General features: G+C 40.9%; 1 protein-coding gene, 1 long non-coding RNA gene and 1 other non-coding gene across 8 annotated transcripts in view; 2 read left to right on the forward strand and 1 right to left on the reverse strand.

Moving 5' to 3' along the window:
• Positions 1-2,157: 2,157 nt before the first annotated feature.
• LOC137181819 (uncharacterized) lies at positions 2,158-11,461 on the forward strand. 3 transcript variants are annotated; one of them, XR_010928190.1, is made up of 4 exons: positions 2,158-2,303; positions 5,267-5,398; positions 5,884-5,968; positions 11,094-11,461. It is a non-coding gene; the product is annotated as an uncharacterized lncRNA (long non-coding RNA). The 3 variants fall into 3 exon arrangements; XR_010928188.1 differs by lacking the exon at positions 2,158-2,303 and adding an exon at positions 2,313-2,441 and having other exon boundaries at positions 5,263-5,398; XR_010928189.1 differs by lacking the exon at positions 2,158-2,303 and adding an exon at positions 2,313-2,441.
• trnaq-uug (transfer RNA glutamine (anticodon UUG)) lies at positions 2,576-2,647 on the forward strand. Its single transcript has one exon. It is a non-coding gene; the product is annotated as a tRNA-Gln (tRNA).
• LOC137181818 (tensin-2-like) overlaps positions 2,916-16,604 on the reverse strand; it is a 31,753-nt gene continuing 18,064 nt past the window's right edge. For 2 of the 4 annotated variants that reach the window (XM_067587856.1, XM_067587859.1), the window contains 24 exons: positions 14,466-14,498; positions 14,325-14,374; positions 13,985-14,168; positions 13,597-13,647; positions 13,345-13,467; positions 13,181-13,245; positions 12,610-12,693; positions 12,385-12,497; positions 12,157-12,217; positions 11,771-11,846; positions 11,086-11,215; positions 10,325-10,390; positions 10,095-10,211; positions 8,585-9,985; positions 8,289-8,439; positions 7,306-8,177; positions 7,011-7,142; positions 6,120-6,212; positions 5,865-5,942; positions 5,607-5,684; positions 5,247-5,415; positions 5,002-5,070; positions 4,677-4,706; positions 2,916-4,492 (listed from right to left, as the gene is read on the reverse strand). In XM_067587856.1, coding sequence (XP_067443957.1) covers positions 4,348-4,492; positions 4,677-4,706; positions 5,002-5,070; positions 5,247-5,415; positions 5,607-5,684; positions 5,865-5,942; positions 6,120-6,212; positions 7,011-7,142; positions 7,306-8,177; positions 8,289-8,439; positions 8,585-9,985; positions 10,095-10,211; positions 10,325-10,390; positions 11,086-11,215; positions 11,771-11,846; positions 12,157-12,217; positions 12,385-12,497; positions 12,610-12,693; positions 13,181-13,245; positions 13,345-13,467; positions 13,597-13,647; positions 13,985-14,168; positions 14,325-14,374; positions 14,466-14,498 — 4,371 coding nt within the window. In that variant the 3' untranslated portion in view covers positions 2,916-4,347. The remainder of the gene's footprint in view (positions 4,493-4,676; positions 4,707-5,001; positions 5,071-5,246; positions 5,416-5,606; positions 5,685-5,864; positions 5,943-6,119; positions 6,213-7,010; positions 7,143-7,305; positions 8,178-8,288; positions 8,440-8,584; positions 9,986-10,094; positions 10,212-10,324; positions 10,391-11,085; positions 11,216-11,770; positions 11,847-12,156; positions 12,218-12,384; positions 12,498-12,609; positions 12,694-13,180; positions 13,246-13,344; positions 13,468-13,596; positions 13,648-13,984; positions 14,169-14,324; positions 14,375-14,465; positions 14,499-16,604) is intronic. The other 2 variants (XM_067587857.1, XM_067587858.1) reach the window with 2 other exon arrangements.

A 16,604-nucleotide genomic window follows, 5' to 3' on the forward strand; every position in this document is an offset into this window, starting at 1 on the left:
TATGTGAGAAGCTCTATCAGTTATAAAAGTAAACAATAAACGTACATACAATATTTGTTCTAATGCGTGACTTATAGTGGTTTAGTATTAGTGTGAGCTCATAAGATTTACTTAAACAAACAGATCTCTCATGTCTTCAAAGTTTTGTATTTCAGTAAATCTTCTGCATTGTTGGAATTCATTTGTCTTCTTTAAATATTTACTTAAGAGACCAAAGGTTATTTTTCTTTTTTATAATTCCTCAGAAGATAGCCAATAGGGGTGGAAGCTGTTCCTGGACTCCTACAGTTCTTAGACTTCATAATGCATAGAAATAACAGCACTTATTGAAACCAGGTATCACAGTTGCTACATGATCCAAAGATATGGGGACGCTGACTGTGATTCTTCATTCACAGACAGAGAAATCCTACACCTTACACCGTGGTTCAACTGTTTTCCTCTGGAGGCCCAACAGGAGCTGCAATATGGAACTCTGACTCAGAAGGACCAGCACCGGCATGGTCCATTAAAGTCCCTCTAGTTTCCTTCCAGTGGGAGAATGAAGGACAATGGTCATCACCCATTATTGTACTATCACACATCAGTCCCTGTGCTATCACAACACTGCAGTGCTAATCTTACAGTTTTGCATTTTTCAAAATGGCATAGTGGAAGTCAGCCTTGAATCCCTGAGTGCCTGCCAGTGAAATGTACTGCTATGCGGTACCGTCTCTGTTTCTCAGCAACAAAGGAAAATGAATAAGCATGAAGATCTTAGGATATTAAAGTATATTACATAAGTGGCTACCCCTAACTCATTATATATCTTAGCCGTGTCAGCTGAATCAAGTGTTGAGAGTAGAGCTGGAGTAAGAACCTACAAAACAGCTGGGCCTGAGAAGCACATGCGTATCTGGTTAATTATTAGGTCTTTGGGAGCACCTAATCATAGGCTCTATATGTTGGTTGAGTGTAATGTACACCTGACCAACCAACACCATTCACACCAGCACAGACAATCTTTACCCATGGCCACTTAGCCACTCCATTGGAGCAGTGGGAGTTAGGTGGCTTGCTTAGAGGCACCTAGCCAGCAAATACTAATGCCTGTCTAATTTTGTTTTCCTGTCTACTTGTACTTTACAAATCATTTCCTGGGAATCTTGCCATTTTTCAAAGGTGATATAAGCTTTCTCTCTTAAAGGACCAGTGTGTAGGATTTAGGGACATCTAGTGGCAAAGTTGCAGATTGCAACCAACTGAATACCCCTCCCTCCCCCCCCCCAAGCGTGTAGAAGAACCTACAGTAGCAGTGAAACTCACAAAAAACACAAAAGGCCCTCTCTACAGCGGATATCCGAAAAATGGATATCCGGGCCAAGACTTCCTCTTCCATGAACCAGTTGTTGTTTACAGTCCGATTAGCAACTTGAGATGGTCCAGACGACTTTTTGGCTAATCTCTATAAACAGATATATGCATATGAACGCAGATAAATAAATAGAAAAGCTAATAAAAAGCTAAATCGTTGTAAGATGATAGATTAGATAGATAGATTGCATTTCAGCCAATGTGTTCCGCCTCTTTTGCTCTCCACTGTTTACCTGCATGCAACCAAAGTCTGCTCAAACGTGATTGGTCAATACTACTCAGACTACAAATGGACACCAGAACGCTTCTGGTACCAAAATCATGTCCTGTTGCCTACAGATTCTGCATTCATATGCAGATATCTGTTTATAGAGATAACCCTCTGTAGAGCCAGTGTTTGGTTTGTCAGTTCTGGGCTACTGCAGAAACATGGCAATGCAGTATGGTGGCCTCTGTGGAAGAGGACCCACTCCCTATGTAGATATAAAAGGCTCATTGTAAGGTAACGAAAACACAACAATTCTTATTTTCAGGGGATCACACCAATTAAAACATACTTATGAATATTGTATTCCATTTCTGCCAAGTCTGTTTGCCAGATGCTTCTAAATTTTACACACTGGGCCTTTAATGTTGATGCAATCAGTTGAAACTAGTAAGAAATGTTGTGGTCTAGCCTCGGCAATATGGACAATTGGCATTTGGAAAATGGTTGTTGACATTCAGCAGCCCGCATGTCTGGGTATAAAGATCTACCCTTTTATTTTGAAATCAGAGCTTTTATTTTTAAAAGCCAGACCGGATATCAAGCAGCTAGCTAGCCGATCGCTCTGTTGAGGCCAATTAACTTGACTACAAAACCCTCAGTTACACAATATACGGATATTTCTCGACAGCATCGGATAGACAGCAACGTGGACGCCTGTCTGCGAGCTACCTGTCTCTTTATAGTCTGTGACGCCACTTTCCACACACACACTCACACACACACACACACTTATATACACACAGAGACACACAGTAGGTCAGCCATTATAGTTAGCTAGGTTAGCTTTAGTTAGCCAACGAGCTATGCAGAGATACTTTTGGTAAGAAATGTAACCGGGTAGCTAATGTTCCTAATCATAACCGAAACTGTTACATAAAAATAACATAAAGATACTGAACAGACGGCCTAGTAGAACATCAAATATAGATTTATGAGGTGTATATCGGCGTAGTTGGTCCCATGGTGTAATGGTTAGCACTCTGGACTTTGAATCCAGCGATCCGAGTTCAAATCTCGGTGGGACCTCATCCTTTTATTTAGCTGGCGTCATATTATAATGTATTAGTACATGTGTCAAACAGTATTGTGTTTGGTGATGGTTAAGTACAAAAGCTGAGAATGTGTGAATAAGAGTCCCAAATTGTGCAGCAAATGTAATGAGCTTCAGCACCATTATCTGTCTCCAACAAGTAAAAAAATGTAACTGCAAATTTATGAGACAGGCTGGAAAATTAAGTAAAATATCTCAATATGTTTTACATGAAGCCTTGAAATGATGAAGCATACACAAAGATTGATTTAATGACTTTAATTTCCTGTCAAATATGACATACACCATACACCTTCTCATCCACCACAGAGGCCTAAAATATATTACTTCTTTTACATAAAAATCCATTATGAAAAATAATAACTGTGCTGAAGTCATCTACTGTCTCAGTTTATAGAAAACACACAAATACCAAACAACAAAAAAAGTACTGTTAAAAAAAAATCGAACTTTCAAAATATCTTTACATTATAATTAAGTCTTTGGCTTAAAGTGAAACTTGACTCTAAAATATAATTCACTAATGTGTTGCCAAGGATCTTGGTTAGTTAACTATGGCCTGTGAGTAAAGCAAATATAACAGGACTAAGAGTAAGTGTCTGTGTACATATGTATGTATATGTTACGTCTGTTTGACAGCATAATTTTACACACTGGCTTGTGATATGGAGAGTCTTTGATGTACTTCCTCTGTTTAAAATGACATTACTAAGGTTGTAGACATTGTAGTTTTCCTCAGATGTGAACATCCTTTGATTTCATGACATTTTTAGCTTCACAAAGCAACGCTTGATTTTCTTATTTATAGCTGTAGGAAAGTTAATATTCATGATCTGTCAAAAATTTTTGAATAACATTTGTGAAGTAAAGCTGACCTCCTTTTACTTAGTGTTTTGTTAAATCATTAACCTGTCCTGTAGGTCGGTTTATCATAATGCGTTTGACATCTCTACAGCTGCGGTTATCATGCCAACAATAATACACTCTTAATAGTATATTTGCATCAAGAACAAAATGCTCATTGTTACAAATGTGTATGTAACCGCAGAGTTCAAATGTAGCCAAATACACTTCCTGTTAGTTAATCAAAATATATAACCTCTTCATTTGATCACATACTTAACTCCTCTTCATATTGCGGTAGGTCAGAATTTTTCAATAAAACCACTGTCCACCTTAAAACATGACTCTTACATTCAGCTAGATTACCTACCTTCTTTATCATTTGCTTCTAGACTTAAATACAAATAACAATCTGTGCTAAATGGATTGTCAATCATGCAATTTGTAAAATTTGTCATGTGAACTGTTTTAAACATGATAACAAATGTCACACAAATAAAATGACAATGACTGTATCAACAGCAAAAAAAAAAAAAAACCTGTTCTTTGAATCTCATTTGGCAATGGTTACCAAAGTTAGGTCAGTCTTTGGCTTATCAAACTATCCCTCTGTAACTGTTTGCTCTGTAAACTGACATATAAACACTTTGCCCCACAAAGCAGTGAGCTATCACAACTGGATTCTCTTATAAAAACAATCACAGGGCCGAGCACAGTGGTGCCACCTGCACAAATGTAGTTACAAACACACTTCATTGAAAATATGTAAGAATCATATGAATATCTGCCCTAGATCTCCAATAGTCCAGAGTTTTCAAATTCTCTTGAATCTTCATCTGCGTAGCTGTGGCCCCAACATAACCTTATTGATAAAGTTGACAATGGCTACAGCAGGTTGTTCAGGGTCCATCTCTGCAAATAGGTGACACACATTCTCTGTAGCACTGCCTGTCCGCCTGGCCACAAAGCCAAACATCCTGCAGCAAAAAGCAGACATGAGAGGTCAAAAGACAGGAGAGCAAATAATATTTGACAGTAAAAAAAACACAGTTCTGTCTCAAACTGTTCAAATAACAAATCTGATGGGGATTAATTGCCATGCAAAGTAGCAGTCGGTAATATCCCTTGAAAAAAAAACAACACAGTGACACAAGCACTTACTTGCTTGACGTGCTATCACAATTAGTCCACCTGAAGCACGGGCACACAAGTAGAGACACAGAGACAAAACACAGGAATACATGAATAACAAAGACATGGAGGCTGCTTTATAAGACTATGTACTAACTAGCAATCTGCATTCACCTCTCAGGGTGAAAAAGCAGACAAGCAAATCACAAACAGAACTTATATTTAATAAAATATAAGTCAATACGAGCAGTATTTGTGCAGCAGCAGCAAGCACATAGATACTACCACCTTTACTAAGCTGTTACATGTCCAAGCACATAGTTTTTATCAGCAGTAATTTTTTTTAATGTCCCACCTCTGGTCTTGGGGGTCAAGACTGCTGAAAGTCACACTGCTGATTGGGTAGTGCCTCCTGAAAAATAGCCTGTGTATACACAAACAGTAATATGACTCTTTGTCTTACATTGACATTAGTCTCACAACTACTGTCTGAAAAGTCTGTCAAACAGGTGTATATACTGCACCATACATCAGAAAATCCCCTGACCAGAAAACAGGATGCTGTTGCAAACAACTAAGATTGCAGTGTCTAAGATGTACCTTCTTTTGCTGTCAGTTAGAGTGATGCCCTGAGCAGACACTTTGAAGTGGACCACTGTTGCCATGGGACGTGGACTCAGAGCCAGAGTGCATTTGGTTGCTTTGGAAACAGCCTCGGGCCCCGTCAACGATTCGGTCTCCACAGAGTTCAGGTAGAGCACGTTGCAAGCTTGGTAATCAGAGACATGAAAAAATGTTACGGATTAACATGAACAGATGTGTCATTATGGGCCAATGCTATGAAATGATGAGGCTTGAGCAGTCTCTGCTGGTCAAAAGTAAGAACTGCAACTATTGCGCTGCATCCGATAGGGTCCTCTGTAGAAGTTCATGTAACAGCATAACAACTGTTTATGCTACCTGCTCCTTGTTTGAGGAGGTCAGCCGCTGTGCTCGTGTTTGTTGCACTCTGCATCTCTTGAAGCTCCCCGACCAGATCTGAAATATCACAGTCTTCAGTTACATAACAGCACTGTCTAAATTATAGAGGATCCAGTCCGCAACTGTTGTAATAACCCACTCTTGTTTGAAGTATTTGTTTTCTAATAATATATACAGCTTATATGAAAAGGTGGATATTAAATTCTTCAGAATTAAAGGTAATAGTACTGATATTACCTTTTTCTGGAATGCGAAGGGCACATGGCAGAGAGATGGGAGTGATTGAATGTTGGTACACCAGGGCAGATAAACTTCCTGACAGAGACAGAAAGAGAAAAGAGGTAAGAAAGATTACAGTATAAGAAAGGATTAAAAGAAAGAAAACGGGGGACTTGGAAGGAAGTTTTACAGGTCAAAATCATCATCCAGTATATCATATATAACTAAATACGTGCAACATTTGGCAGCAGTTATGTCTACCACATAACTGACCGAAGTAGGACTCATTCTGACAGCCCTTGATCTTCACTCCCCGTGGCCCAGTCTCGATGAGGAAGTGTCTCACCAGCTGTTCCAGGGGATCCCCTGGGAGAGAGGAGAGGAGGGTGGGAAAGGGAGGGTGTGAAGATGAAAAATAACACAGATTGTCACTGCAGATCATTATAAAGCTGCAAGAACAGAAATACTAAAAATACAAATACAAGATTTTGATTACTATAGACTTCCCATAACCATAATTTCACTACCTGTTGTGATCAAGAGGACACCCCCTTTTTCTCTTTAATTTCACACATTATAAGAATGCATCAGAAACAAATAGAAATTGAGCATTTATCATCAGCTTTAGTTGTTTTGCTGCAAAAAACAAAGGGTTGGTTACTGTTTGAAATGTTTTGGTACCTTTACCATTCATTTGACACTCACTTCAGAACTGTTTTATTCATTATCAGTGTTCAATGGGAAATTATGTTATGCAGTTTTTCAATTTGCAGTGTTCTCAACTAAAACAAATAGTTTCAAATGTTTATGGATTTATTTTTCTACCATATTGTAGTAGTATAAAACAGGCCTGCATGAACAAATGACTAAAAATGCAAAGTAACAGTAAATAAAAAAGTACACATTTGTTAGATCAGACTTACTTAATAGTTGTTTAAACTAAAAATCTGGTTTTGTTGGTTCCTGTGTTTTTGTGGACTTACTACTACCAATCCGCAGATGTGTTTAGTTTTAAAACAGCATTAGTCAGTAAACATTTTATCGAACATTTATGAAGCTCTTGCCAGAGGCACAGAAGACAGTACGCAACTGTTTTCACATGGTGAGGAGTACTCCCCGTGACCAGTAAACTACACTTAATGTGTAAAGATTTTTGATGGATACCTTTGCTGCCAGTGATGTTGGCATTAGGAGGAGGGGTGGCCACCTTGAGGGCCAGGCCATAGGCCCCCTGGAAGGAGTTACTGTCTCTGATGAGGAAAGTTCCTGGTTCCTTGTCCTTCAATACAGCTATGGCTATGGAAGAAGACACAATAGAGTAAGGAGATGCAATGACAATACATGGACATACATGGTGTCACTATAATTTATCACCTCACCATCAGTTGTCAAAGAAGTTTGGTTTGATTGGTAATGACTAACATTGTATATCGCTCACCGTACTGCATTTAACCCTCACCTTGGTCTCTGGAGATGCCTGGTTTGTACCAATACTTGGAGCTGTCCTGGACAAACTTTGCATTGACCCTGATATCTGCCTCCTCCTTACTGCTGGACTGCGCAGACCCTCGTCTTTGCTCTCCCACAGAGGGGGAGAAACTAACGTGGTGCGTTGGGGAAGGAGCTGAGGAGACCCGGAGAAGAGAGTTGTGTCCATTCAGGGATCCTGGTGTTGATGAAAGGCGTTTCTTCTCTGGGAGCGGTGGCTGAAAGGCGGGGATAGTGACTGCAGTGTACCCGGTGTATGGGACATGGGGGACATTTAGTAATGGGTAGTAATAGGATGCTAAGGGGAAGGTTGGTGTATGATATCCGTCGGGCACAGGTGATGGCGGTTTGGTGTCAACCGAGCTGTCTCTGTCCGGAGTCAGTCTTTGTCCTGCTGCATCTGTAGCCAGCGAAGAGCGTTGAGGGGGAGACTGAATGTCTGGGGAGTCAATGGGAGAATTTGGGGAAGTGGTGGAGGGGGTAGAACTGAGACTGGGAGAAGGATTCATGGATACACCTTTGCTGCTGTTAGATGGGGTATTACCAGGAAGGGTCGAGCCATTGAGTTGCACTTGGACTGGGGTGATGATGATCGCGGCATGGGTTGAAGTTTGTAACTGATTAGTACCCTCTGCATTTCCTGTAACCTTGGCTTCTCCACTCATACCCTCAGAGCTCAAACTCTGAGAAGGCTCACTTGATTGTTCTGTGGAGCTCATGGATATGTTGGAAGACTGGGTTGGGGTTTCTGTCAGTACTGGTGTGGTAGTTTTGTTGCTATTTGTGTTGGATTCCAGAGGTGTAAAGCTTTCGTGGCTTTGAGAAGTGCTATCAGCGTTTACACTGAGGAAAAGGCAAAGTACAGAAAAAATTACAGTTATCACATTTGGATGACTGTAATTTTATTTCCAACATCAGTAGTAGAGTAAAAAGCAAAAAGAAAGTTTCACCCACCTGTCTTCTGTGTGTGTGGGGCTGCTGCTACCAATAAGTGTGTAGTCATGATCAGAGTCAAGTCCAGGGGTGCTTGACTGGCCATTAGAGTCAGATTTACCCTCTGAACCCTGGGATATGTCATCCTCCACACCAACCTTGGCCTTTTCCACTGTGACAAGTGAAATAAAATAAGATGAGATGGTAGAAGGAAGGTAGAACAAATAATTCACATACAAGAGGCAACAAAGCACAGTATTTTCATTTGAAAAACTAATCCTGACAGTATCCATCCCGCTGGTCCGATCCTCATTTACCTTTGTGATGCTCAATATGCTGTTGTTCTCTGGCTACAGAGGGGGTTTCGGGCAGCCTGCCTCTTCCAGGAGAGGGGCTACTAGCAGGCAGAGGAGAGGCTGACCCAGAGTGGTACCCTGAGGCGTAACCCCGACTCTCGTGGCTTTCGGCTGGAGATGACTGATAAGGAGAGCAGGGGCAAGAGTGGCGGGGAGGTGGAGGGGTGTGGTACCCACTGCTGGCTCCATCCCGCATATCCATCAGAGACTGGGGACTGGGATAGCTTTGGTGAGGTACGAGGGCAAATCTAGGCTGCTCCGGGTTTGGACCCTGGTCCAAAGTGGAGTGGCAGATGCGAAATGCTGGCATGGCTGATTTGCACTGCCAGAACTCTGCCTCTCTTGCCACTTCCCATGGATTTTCACTTTCCCATAGAGGAGGCGCCTCTATTGTCTGTATCCCTGCTCCTTGGGGCCAGTGTGGGTTTTCTGATTGGTTTGGGTGCAATGGGTGGAATGTTCTGACTGAGGCTGACTGGTGCTCTCGCCTGCTGGAGCACTCACGACAGGGACAACCAGAAGAAGGTGTTGGAGAGCCGAAGAACATTTCCCTGTAAGGGCTAGAGGGCAGTGATTGGTGGGAGAGATGAGAGGATGGGGCATGGCTAGAATAATGGAAGAGGTGACAATCGTCCCCACTGCAGAGTCTGTTTGAGGCTGGGAGGGTATGACTGTGTGGGTGTGGGTGTTCAGGAGAGGAATAAGGGAAGCATGGCCTGTGGAGACAGGGCAAGGCTGGGGTTGGCGGTGGACGTTCCCATGGTAACTCTGGTAAAGGGTGGGAGCTATGGCGATGGCAGAGTTCCATACGAGTCAGATGAGGAGGAGGGGACACAGATTTGGATGGTAAGGCCGGCAGAGTTTGACTTTTTGGATGTTTTTTAATACTGTTGCAACGTCCAACACAGTGACCATTAGAGAGGCAGGGCTCTCTCTCCCTCTCCCATCCCACATCGCCACACTTTGTACCTGCTCGACCACAACATGAATGCTCTCGCCTCAACCCCCCTGCGCTTGACGGGTCTCCATCATCTAAAATCGCTGTCTCTCTATCCCTTTCTTTCCCTCGTGATTTCTGTCTTGTTTCATCTTCTCCTCCACTCCTCAGTGAACAGTCAGTGTTTTGTCTTTCAAGGTGAGCTGTAGAAGGATCATCCAAATGATCAGAGGGCACTGAAGAACGGCTGGAGTCAGGGGTGTAGGTGAGAGTCTGGGGCCGGCTGGGAGCTTGTGACTTCACTGTTGGGCTACTGGTAAGGCAACCGTTGGGTGATGCTGCTGAGGCAGTTGAGCCCGGTCCACGACGCTTCCTCACTTGGGCGTACAGACTGCCGTCCAGAGGGCCCCTCGTATGAGCGATATCTGGTAGAAATGAGAAGGGGAGTGTGATTTGATGTTTGATCTTACCGCATACATATAAAGCATTGTTCTTTTTAGACTTTTTACACCTGTGTGTGTGGACATTTCTTACTTTCCATACTGTCTTGGTGGTGCAGGTTGAAGTTCTCATACGAATCCCATCTGACCACAGGGTCTGAAGTGTTGTAGTCCACTTTAATGGAGGCGTCATTCTTGCGGTATTCGCGACCTTGTAAAGCAGACATTTTGATATAAAGCATATGAAAATGTGAAAAGGAAGTGATTAGGTGCATGAAATTTGCCAAAGGATTCAGTGACAGACAGACAGATGATAATATTCACCTTTCATTTTTTCTGGCCCGTTAGAGAAGATAAACTCGACTGTAGCATCAGGAGGGAACCTGTCATCTACAGAAAGATGAGCATAAAGACAATGTCTAAAATATCCAGAGAATAACTGCAGAGAGTGATAAAAGCATTCACACAAATGTGTGATCTGTGAAGTAGAAATAACAAGAATCACAAATACCAAAGACAGAAAATAGCTTAAGTAAACAGAGCATAACACTTCAAAGAAATGTATCATTTGAAATGAGCCTTCTTTTTTACTTTCACTCAAGACTGTGGGTAATATTATTTATACATTGTATGCGTCAGCATGTAGCACTTAGAGCATATTCATCTGTCATGAGACTGCTGCTTAGTGAGCTATGTACAAGCATTTCTGTTTCATCTAAACTGACACTGTCATTTGCTATTTATCTCAAAACACACACAAGCACCATAATGGTCTGGAAAATAAGTGGGTCTTTATTAATTAATCATCATGTAAACTATTTCAAGGAAGCACAAGAAATAAACAGCAGGAGGTTTTCCATTTGTTCATTCATTATGTTAACCATATATTCAAAAAACATTTGTGTAGTATAAGTAGTACAATAGTATAATCAGACACATTGCAGTGATATAGTATGGCACTATGGTTTTAAAAACCTTCACTCTACTCCCTTCTGTAATGCCTTCATGACTGTCCAAAATTTAAAAATACTCCTACTTGGTCTCCATCCAGTTCCACACAAGCTATTGAGCTTCTGTTTTTATACCTGTGCAGGCTAGGTCGAGTTCAGTCTTGCCAAACCACAGCTGGGCTCCGTGAACGGTGCAGGTATGGAACTGGACCCTGAACATCACCTCTCTTTCTGCTGCTCGGCTCCGTCGGTGGTAGCACTTTACCTGAAGAAGAAGGAGAAGAAGTACAAATTCTGAGGCTCATTTCTCATTGAATTTCTAAAAATGTTGGTGTTAATAGACTTGGTGATTGCAAATGTGACACAATGGTAAATTTAATTTTTATTTGCTTGGTTATAGTTTTTTTTTTTTTTTTTTTTTAAATTTTATTGGATTATATGCCATCTGTACATGTCATTGCTGTGGCAACTGATTACACTGAGATAAATAAAATACATACATGTCTTTCTAGGTTGCTAAGGGCTTTGAAGGTTTTGACCCCCTCAAAGATAAATGCCAGACAGTAAGAAAATGATTAAACATGCATTTTCTCAGAGTACAGAGGATTTGGAGCTTAAGTAGTTTAAAAATATTTTTAAAAGCAAAGTCACAAAAGTTCATCAAAGTCAAAGTCTATTTCTTAAAGCAGTTTAGTGAGTGAGAACATGAGTCTTTGTCTACACAGTTTAGGAGTAACAATTGGTACATTTACAGTTATTGCAGTGATGTACTCATATGATTCAAACCAAAGTACGATTTCCAATTAGTGCTATTTCTCACCATAATGTCCCCCTTTAATAATAGTGCTGGCTCCATAGTCACACACAGCTTCCTTGCCCTGGAGGTCTGGGGATCGCTGTACACACACACACACACACACACACACACACACACACACACACACACACACAAACACTGAATAAAAACCGGGTACACCACCTTAAAACATACATAAAATCAGTCAAACATGTCTCAGTTAGGTAAAACAGTGGTAAACAACATTAACTTTAACATAAGCACAGACCAGCCTACGCCTAAACACAGACAGTGGCCTGCATAGACAGTATCTGTCAGAGGGACAGGGGAAGGAAAGAGGAAAGGGTTCTTCCCGTAGGAGGTAAGTAGAGAACATAGTGGCACAACTGGATAACTGACCAGGTACTTACTAGACGCCTGAGGTGTAAACCAGCTGTAGAGACTGGTAGATCTTCAGGAATGGATAGAAACCTGCAGATGCAAAGAAAAGTTGAGGAGAAAACAATAAAAAAGTAGAGGAGCATTTGCAGACAAAGGCTTCATTGTTTTTTTTTTCTTTGACATTGTAAAACACTTTTGTTCAGTATTCATAGGCAAGAATTACCATAAAAAATACTACAACATTATGTAAAACTGACCTCCTCCTGCCTGGAAGTTTGGTAATGAGGGGATGAGGATCTGGTGGAGGAACAGAGGACTGCTGTTCATTTTGATGGTACCTGACAGCAGACCACCAAAGTAGTAGATATACCTAAAGAAGAGAGGTGAGGAAATGAGCTGAAAGCAACTGAGGTGACCACAGCAGCATTACAAGGAGTGATATATGGTAGAGGAGCAAACACAGATATATGAGTGTGTCAGACCTGTTCTGCGAGGGCTGTAGGGAAGAGGAGACTTTGTCTTCACAGAACTTCCTCATGGCTAGTGTGGTGAGAGCCTGGTCCGCTCTGTGGACACACAACCAAAAGTATATTAACAAATGGTTTAGTATAGATTTCTGTGCTTAAAAATATATATATAGAAGCTAGAGTGTGTATTTTGGATGGTGTGGGGTGTATGTCTAGCCTAACAGGCTGTTGTTGGTGACTTTGTCCACCAATTCAATCTATTCTACAAGTACTGCTTTACTGGCATTTTAGACATTTTCCCTGGCAAACAACAAGTTGTGAATACACAAAGGACAGTGATCACATTCACCAAATTATCACTGGTAGGGTTCAAGGATGATTTTGAAACATGAAACAAAATATATCAGTAAAAAAAAGAAATTGAAGACACACATAGATGATTTTAATAGGAGTATTGTTGATTTGATTTTAACACAAGAAAGATGTGTCACCCTGGTGATGCATTTTGGCAATTTCTGAGGTAGAGATCCAGTTCTTCTTGGCTAAAATTAATCCTTAAAGACAGTAATAATAAATGAAAGATTACCCTGCTGATATCTTGCTGTAGTGCATGTAGGCTGCCACGATGACCCCTGTCTTCCCTTTGTTTCCCTGTCAGAACATGGATCAAAGCAACAATGAAACAATTTTTTGCACAGTTTAACATTTTTCACGGCAAAGCTAGCAGATGTGCATTCATGTTACACTGACCTTGCAGTGGAGGACCACTACATTATTGGGGTCAGAGGTCAGCCAGGTCTCCATGGCCTTACATACAGCACAGATCCTATCCAGAGGTGGGGCATGAAGATCAGGCCAGCCGTAGTCCTGCACCTGAACCACAGAGGAGGAGAAATGTCTAAAATTCTGGTGGTTTTCAACTAAATAAAACCTTTCCAGTAACCTTGAAAATACATAGTTTATGTGTCTCAGTAGTGTTATCTTTTAAGATGTAAATACTACCTTTGGGTTCAGTCTGGTGATGTCATGTCTCTTCTCTGATAAATTCAGGAGCTGGAAAAGGCAGAGATGCATAACAAGATATCACAAATCTTACATTTTTCTCATCTCCCTCAAAGTGAGCAAAAATATTGCAAAACACAAAATTAAAGGAAACCGTGGAAGGGAGGCAGTTTAATAGTCCCCATAAATCACATTTAAGGACTAAAGCAACAACCTTTTTGGATAGTTAGAAGAATATGCAAATAAATCCTCTTTATTTTGTTTTTAATAAAACTTTTAACAGCAGCCATTACCTTTGCCTGACTTTCACATTTCTCACTCAGTCTTTTAGGAGACAAATTCAGCAGTTTACCGTATATCAGTTATGTTTTAAGCTTTTTTGACTGACCAGGAACTTGTCTTGGTGCTTGGATTTAAGCATGGAGGCCACTTCCTGTAGGTTTCGGCGGTACCGCTGTTCCTCCAGGTCTGGCAGGAAGAAGACAGAGATGATCCTCTCTGTGATGTAGGTGAGGTCAAAATCGTAGTGGCGCTCCATCACACGCTCCATCACTTGTTCCACACTTTTACTCCTGAACATTGGAAGAATTCATCATATTAGTCCAGCCAAAAACAGCCATTAGGCAATTGAGGTAGCCAAAGTTTAAGTCCTTCATGTTTATTTTATATATGATAACACATTAAATATCATTTTCTTTATTCTTGATGTCATTCAGGCTTTGTGGTACCTTGGTATGGAGCCTCTTTTCTTCTGTGATGTTGATTTAATGGAGTCCTGCTGAGAAACAAACATAAAATAGTAACTGTATTGCAGTTTTTGCATTACATAACATAAAACTACTCTCTAACAAATACATGTACAAACTTACCTGGTCCGTTGTTGAGATACAGGTGGGAGACACCTGAAAGATAGAGTCAGCAAAGGGTCAGTCTATGCAGCAGTCACATATGCACACATATACAGACACACAAGCACACTGGGAATGAAGCAGCGCACGCCAAGTCATGTGTCTGGTTTAACACTCTTGGTCCTGCTCCAGTGGCACAGATGAAGGGATGGAAGGATGGAGGGATGAGGAGGAAGCTGAAGAGCTGATGGAGAGGATAGAAAGATTCATTCTCACTCTCCCTCAGTCAGCTGCAGCAGCTGGTTTGAAGAAGAGGCTGTCAGCACAGATTTGGCCGTTCCACATGATGGGTTAGTGACGCAAGATGTCAGACACGCACACACATGCACACATGCACACACACACACACACACACACACACACACAGATATATACACATACAGACAACACATACAGACACATACACATACAGACAAACCTTGACATGCAACAGCAGGCATGCATGTCTAAAGAAAAGTAAAAATCTATACATGTGACGCAAATGTTTTGACTTTGAACTTCTCTTCCTTGTTATGTACTGACCGGTGTTCATTGTACTGAGCAGGCAGTTGAATAAGCAGATGTGTTCAGTATAATAAGAGGTACTCAATAAAAATGATTGATTGAGCTTTTTGCCTCATAAATATGGAGAGGAGAGACATGGATAAAGTTTACTGTAGGAAAACTCTACATGTGGTATGCAGTCCTTGTATTGTGCTAATGAGCCAACACTAAACTTGCCAAAACCACAAACACACGTATACATAGAGAGAGAGAGAGAGAGAGAGAGAGAGAGAGAGAGAGAGAGAGAAAGAGAGAGAGGGAAGGCTGGGGTTATTCAAACAGGCTACAAGCACTAATATTCAAATAGACTTGAGACATGAATACAAGCTAGTAGAGAATGGTATGTTGTCCTGAGGAAAGGACATGTGCTGTTTTCCGATTAATGAGATGATCTCATCAGATAAAAATCTTTTAAAAAATGGAAATCTCATAATGTTATCACAACAACAAGGAGAAAAATAAACAATAATACACATTACATCACATTAATAGCACCTCCAGTGCTTAAAAAATGAAATGAGCTAAGGAAAGGAAGGAAATGTTCAGTGCTATGGCACAGCTATGGGCTCCGACTGTAAACCTTGGCAAGTGACAGTGTGTCAACTTTTGACCTTTGAACTGTGCCATCAGAGTGATTGACAGCTGAGCTGCCCTATGTGGCTGAGGGCTGGCCAGTGATGACAGGTGTCAAGCAACAGGTTAACAAGTCAAATGCCTGGTAATCACAATGATCTACAACTGAAACAACCTCTGGAAAACAACAGCGACCGCACTGTAATACACTCATTGGGAGTTTTTTTTATAGAAAGAACAAGCCAAGGCATTGTCAATACTGCGGGGATATATTCATGACCAAATTTTTTTATTCCAACTCATTTTTAATTGATTTTATACCTTCCAGAGAGCTATTGGTTTTAAGGAGTACAGTAGTTTGTAGACTGTCCATGCTCTAACTAACCCAAGGTTTATTACAGTTAATTACCTATCTCTAGCAAGGTCCACTCTCAGTGTCAGAGGAAACTAATTGTATTGGGTATTTGATTTCCACAGGCTGGCCCTGATAGCCGAGGTTGAAGAAGTTCATGCTGAAGTTCATGAAGTTCATGATCATGTCGTGATGTATTCAATACTGACTTGACATTGTGTTAACGAAGTGGAAGAATTTGTAATGCAGCTGCTGCATCGTGACCCTCAAGCAGCTTCTTTGAAAGAGACGATATAGATACGGGATGTTGATTATGACTTATAACTTACTGTACTGAGTGACTGTAAAAAATGGCCCAACTGTACTGTATTCCCATCAGCTGACACCAATGTCTCACTGAATTATTATCCAGAGAAAAAGAAAAAGCAATTTATTATTTCTCTTCAGTTCATTTCACTTCATTGTAGCACTGTGGATTTCCAAGGTGAGAACACTGCGACTTGGAGAATTACATATAGTTCCTGGTAAAAATGAGTTGGTCAAAAAGATTTGTCATCAGTCCAAAAGGTGGATTTTTATTACATTGCATAAAACCAAATGATAGCTTTCTTACTGTTTTTCATAGCACAAAA

Source organism: Thunnus thynnus, chromosome 4 (assembly GCF_963924715.1).
Source record: "Thunnus thynnus chromosome 4, fThuThy2.1, whole genome shotgun sequence".
Classification (NCBI taxonomy): Eukaryota; Metazoa; Chordata; class Actinopteri; order Scombriformes; family Scombridae; genus Thunnus; species Thunnus thynnus.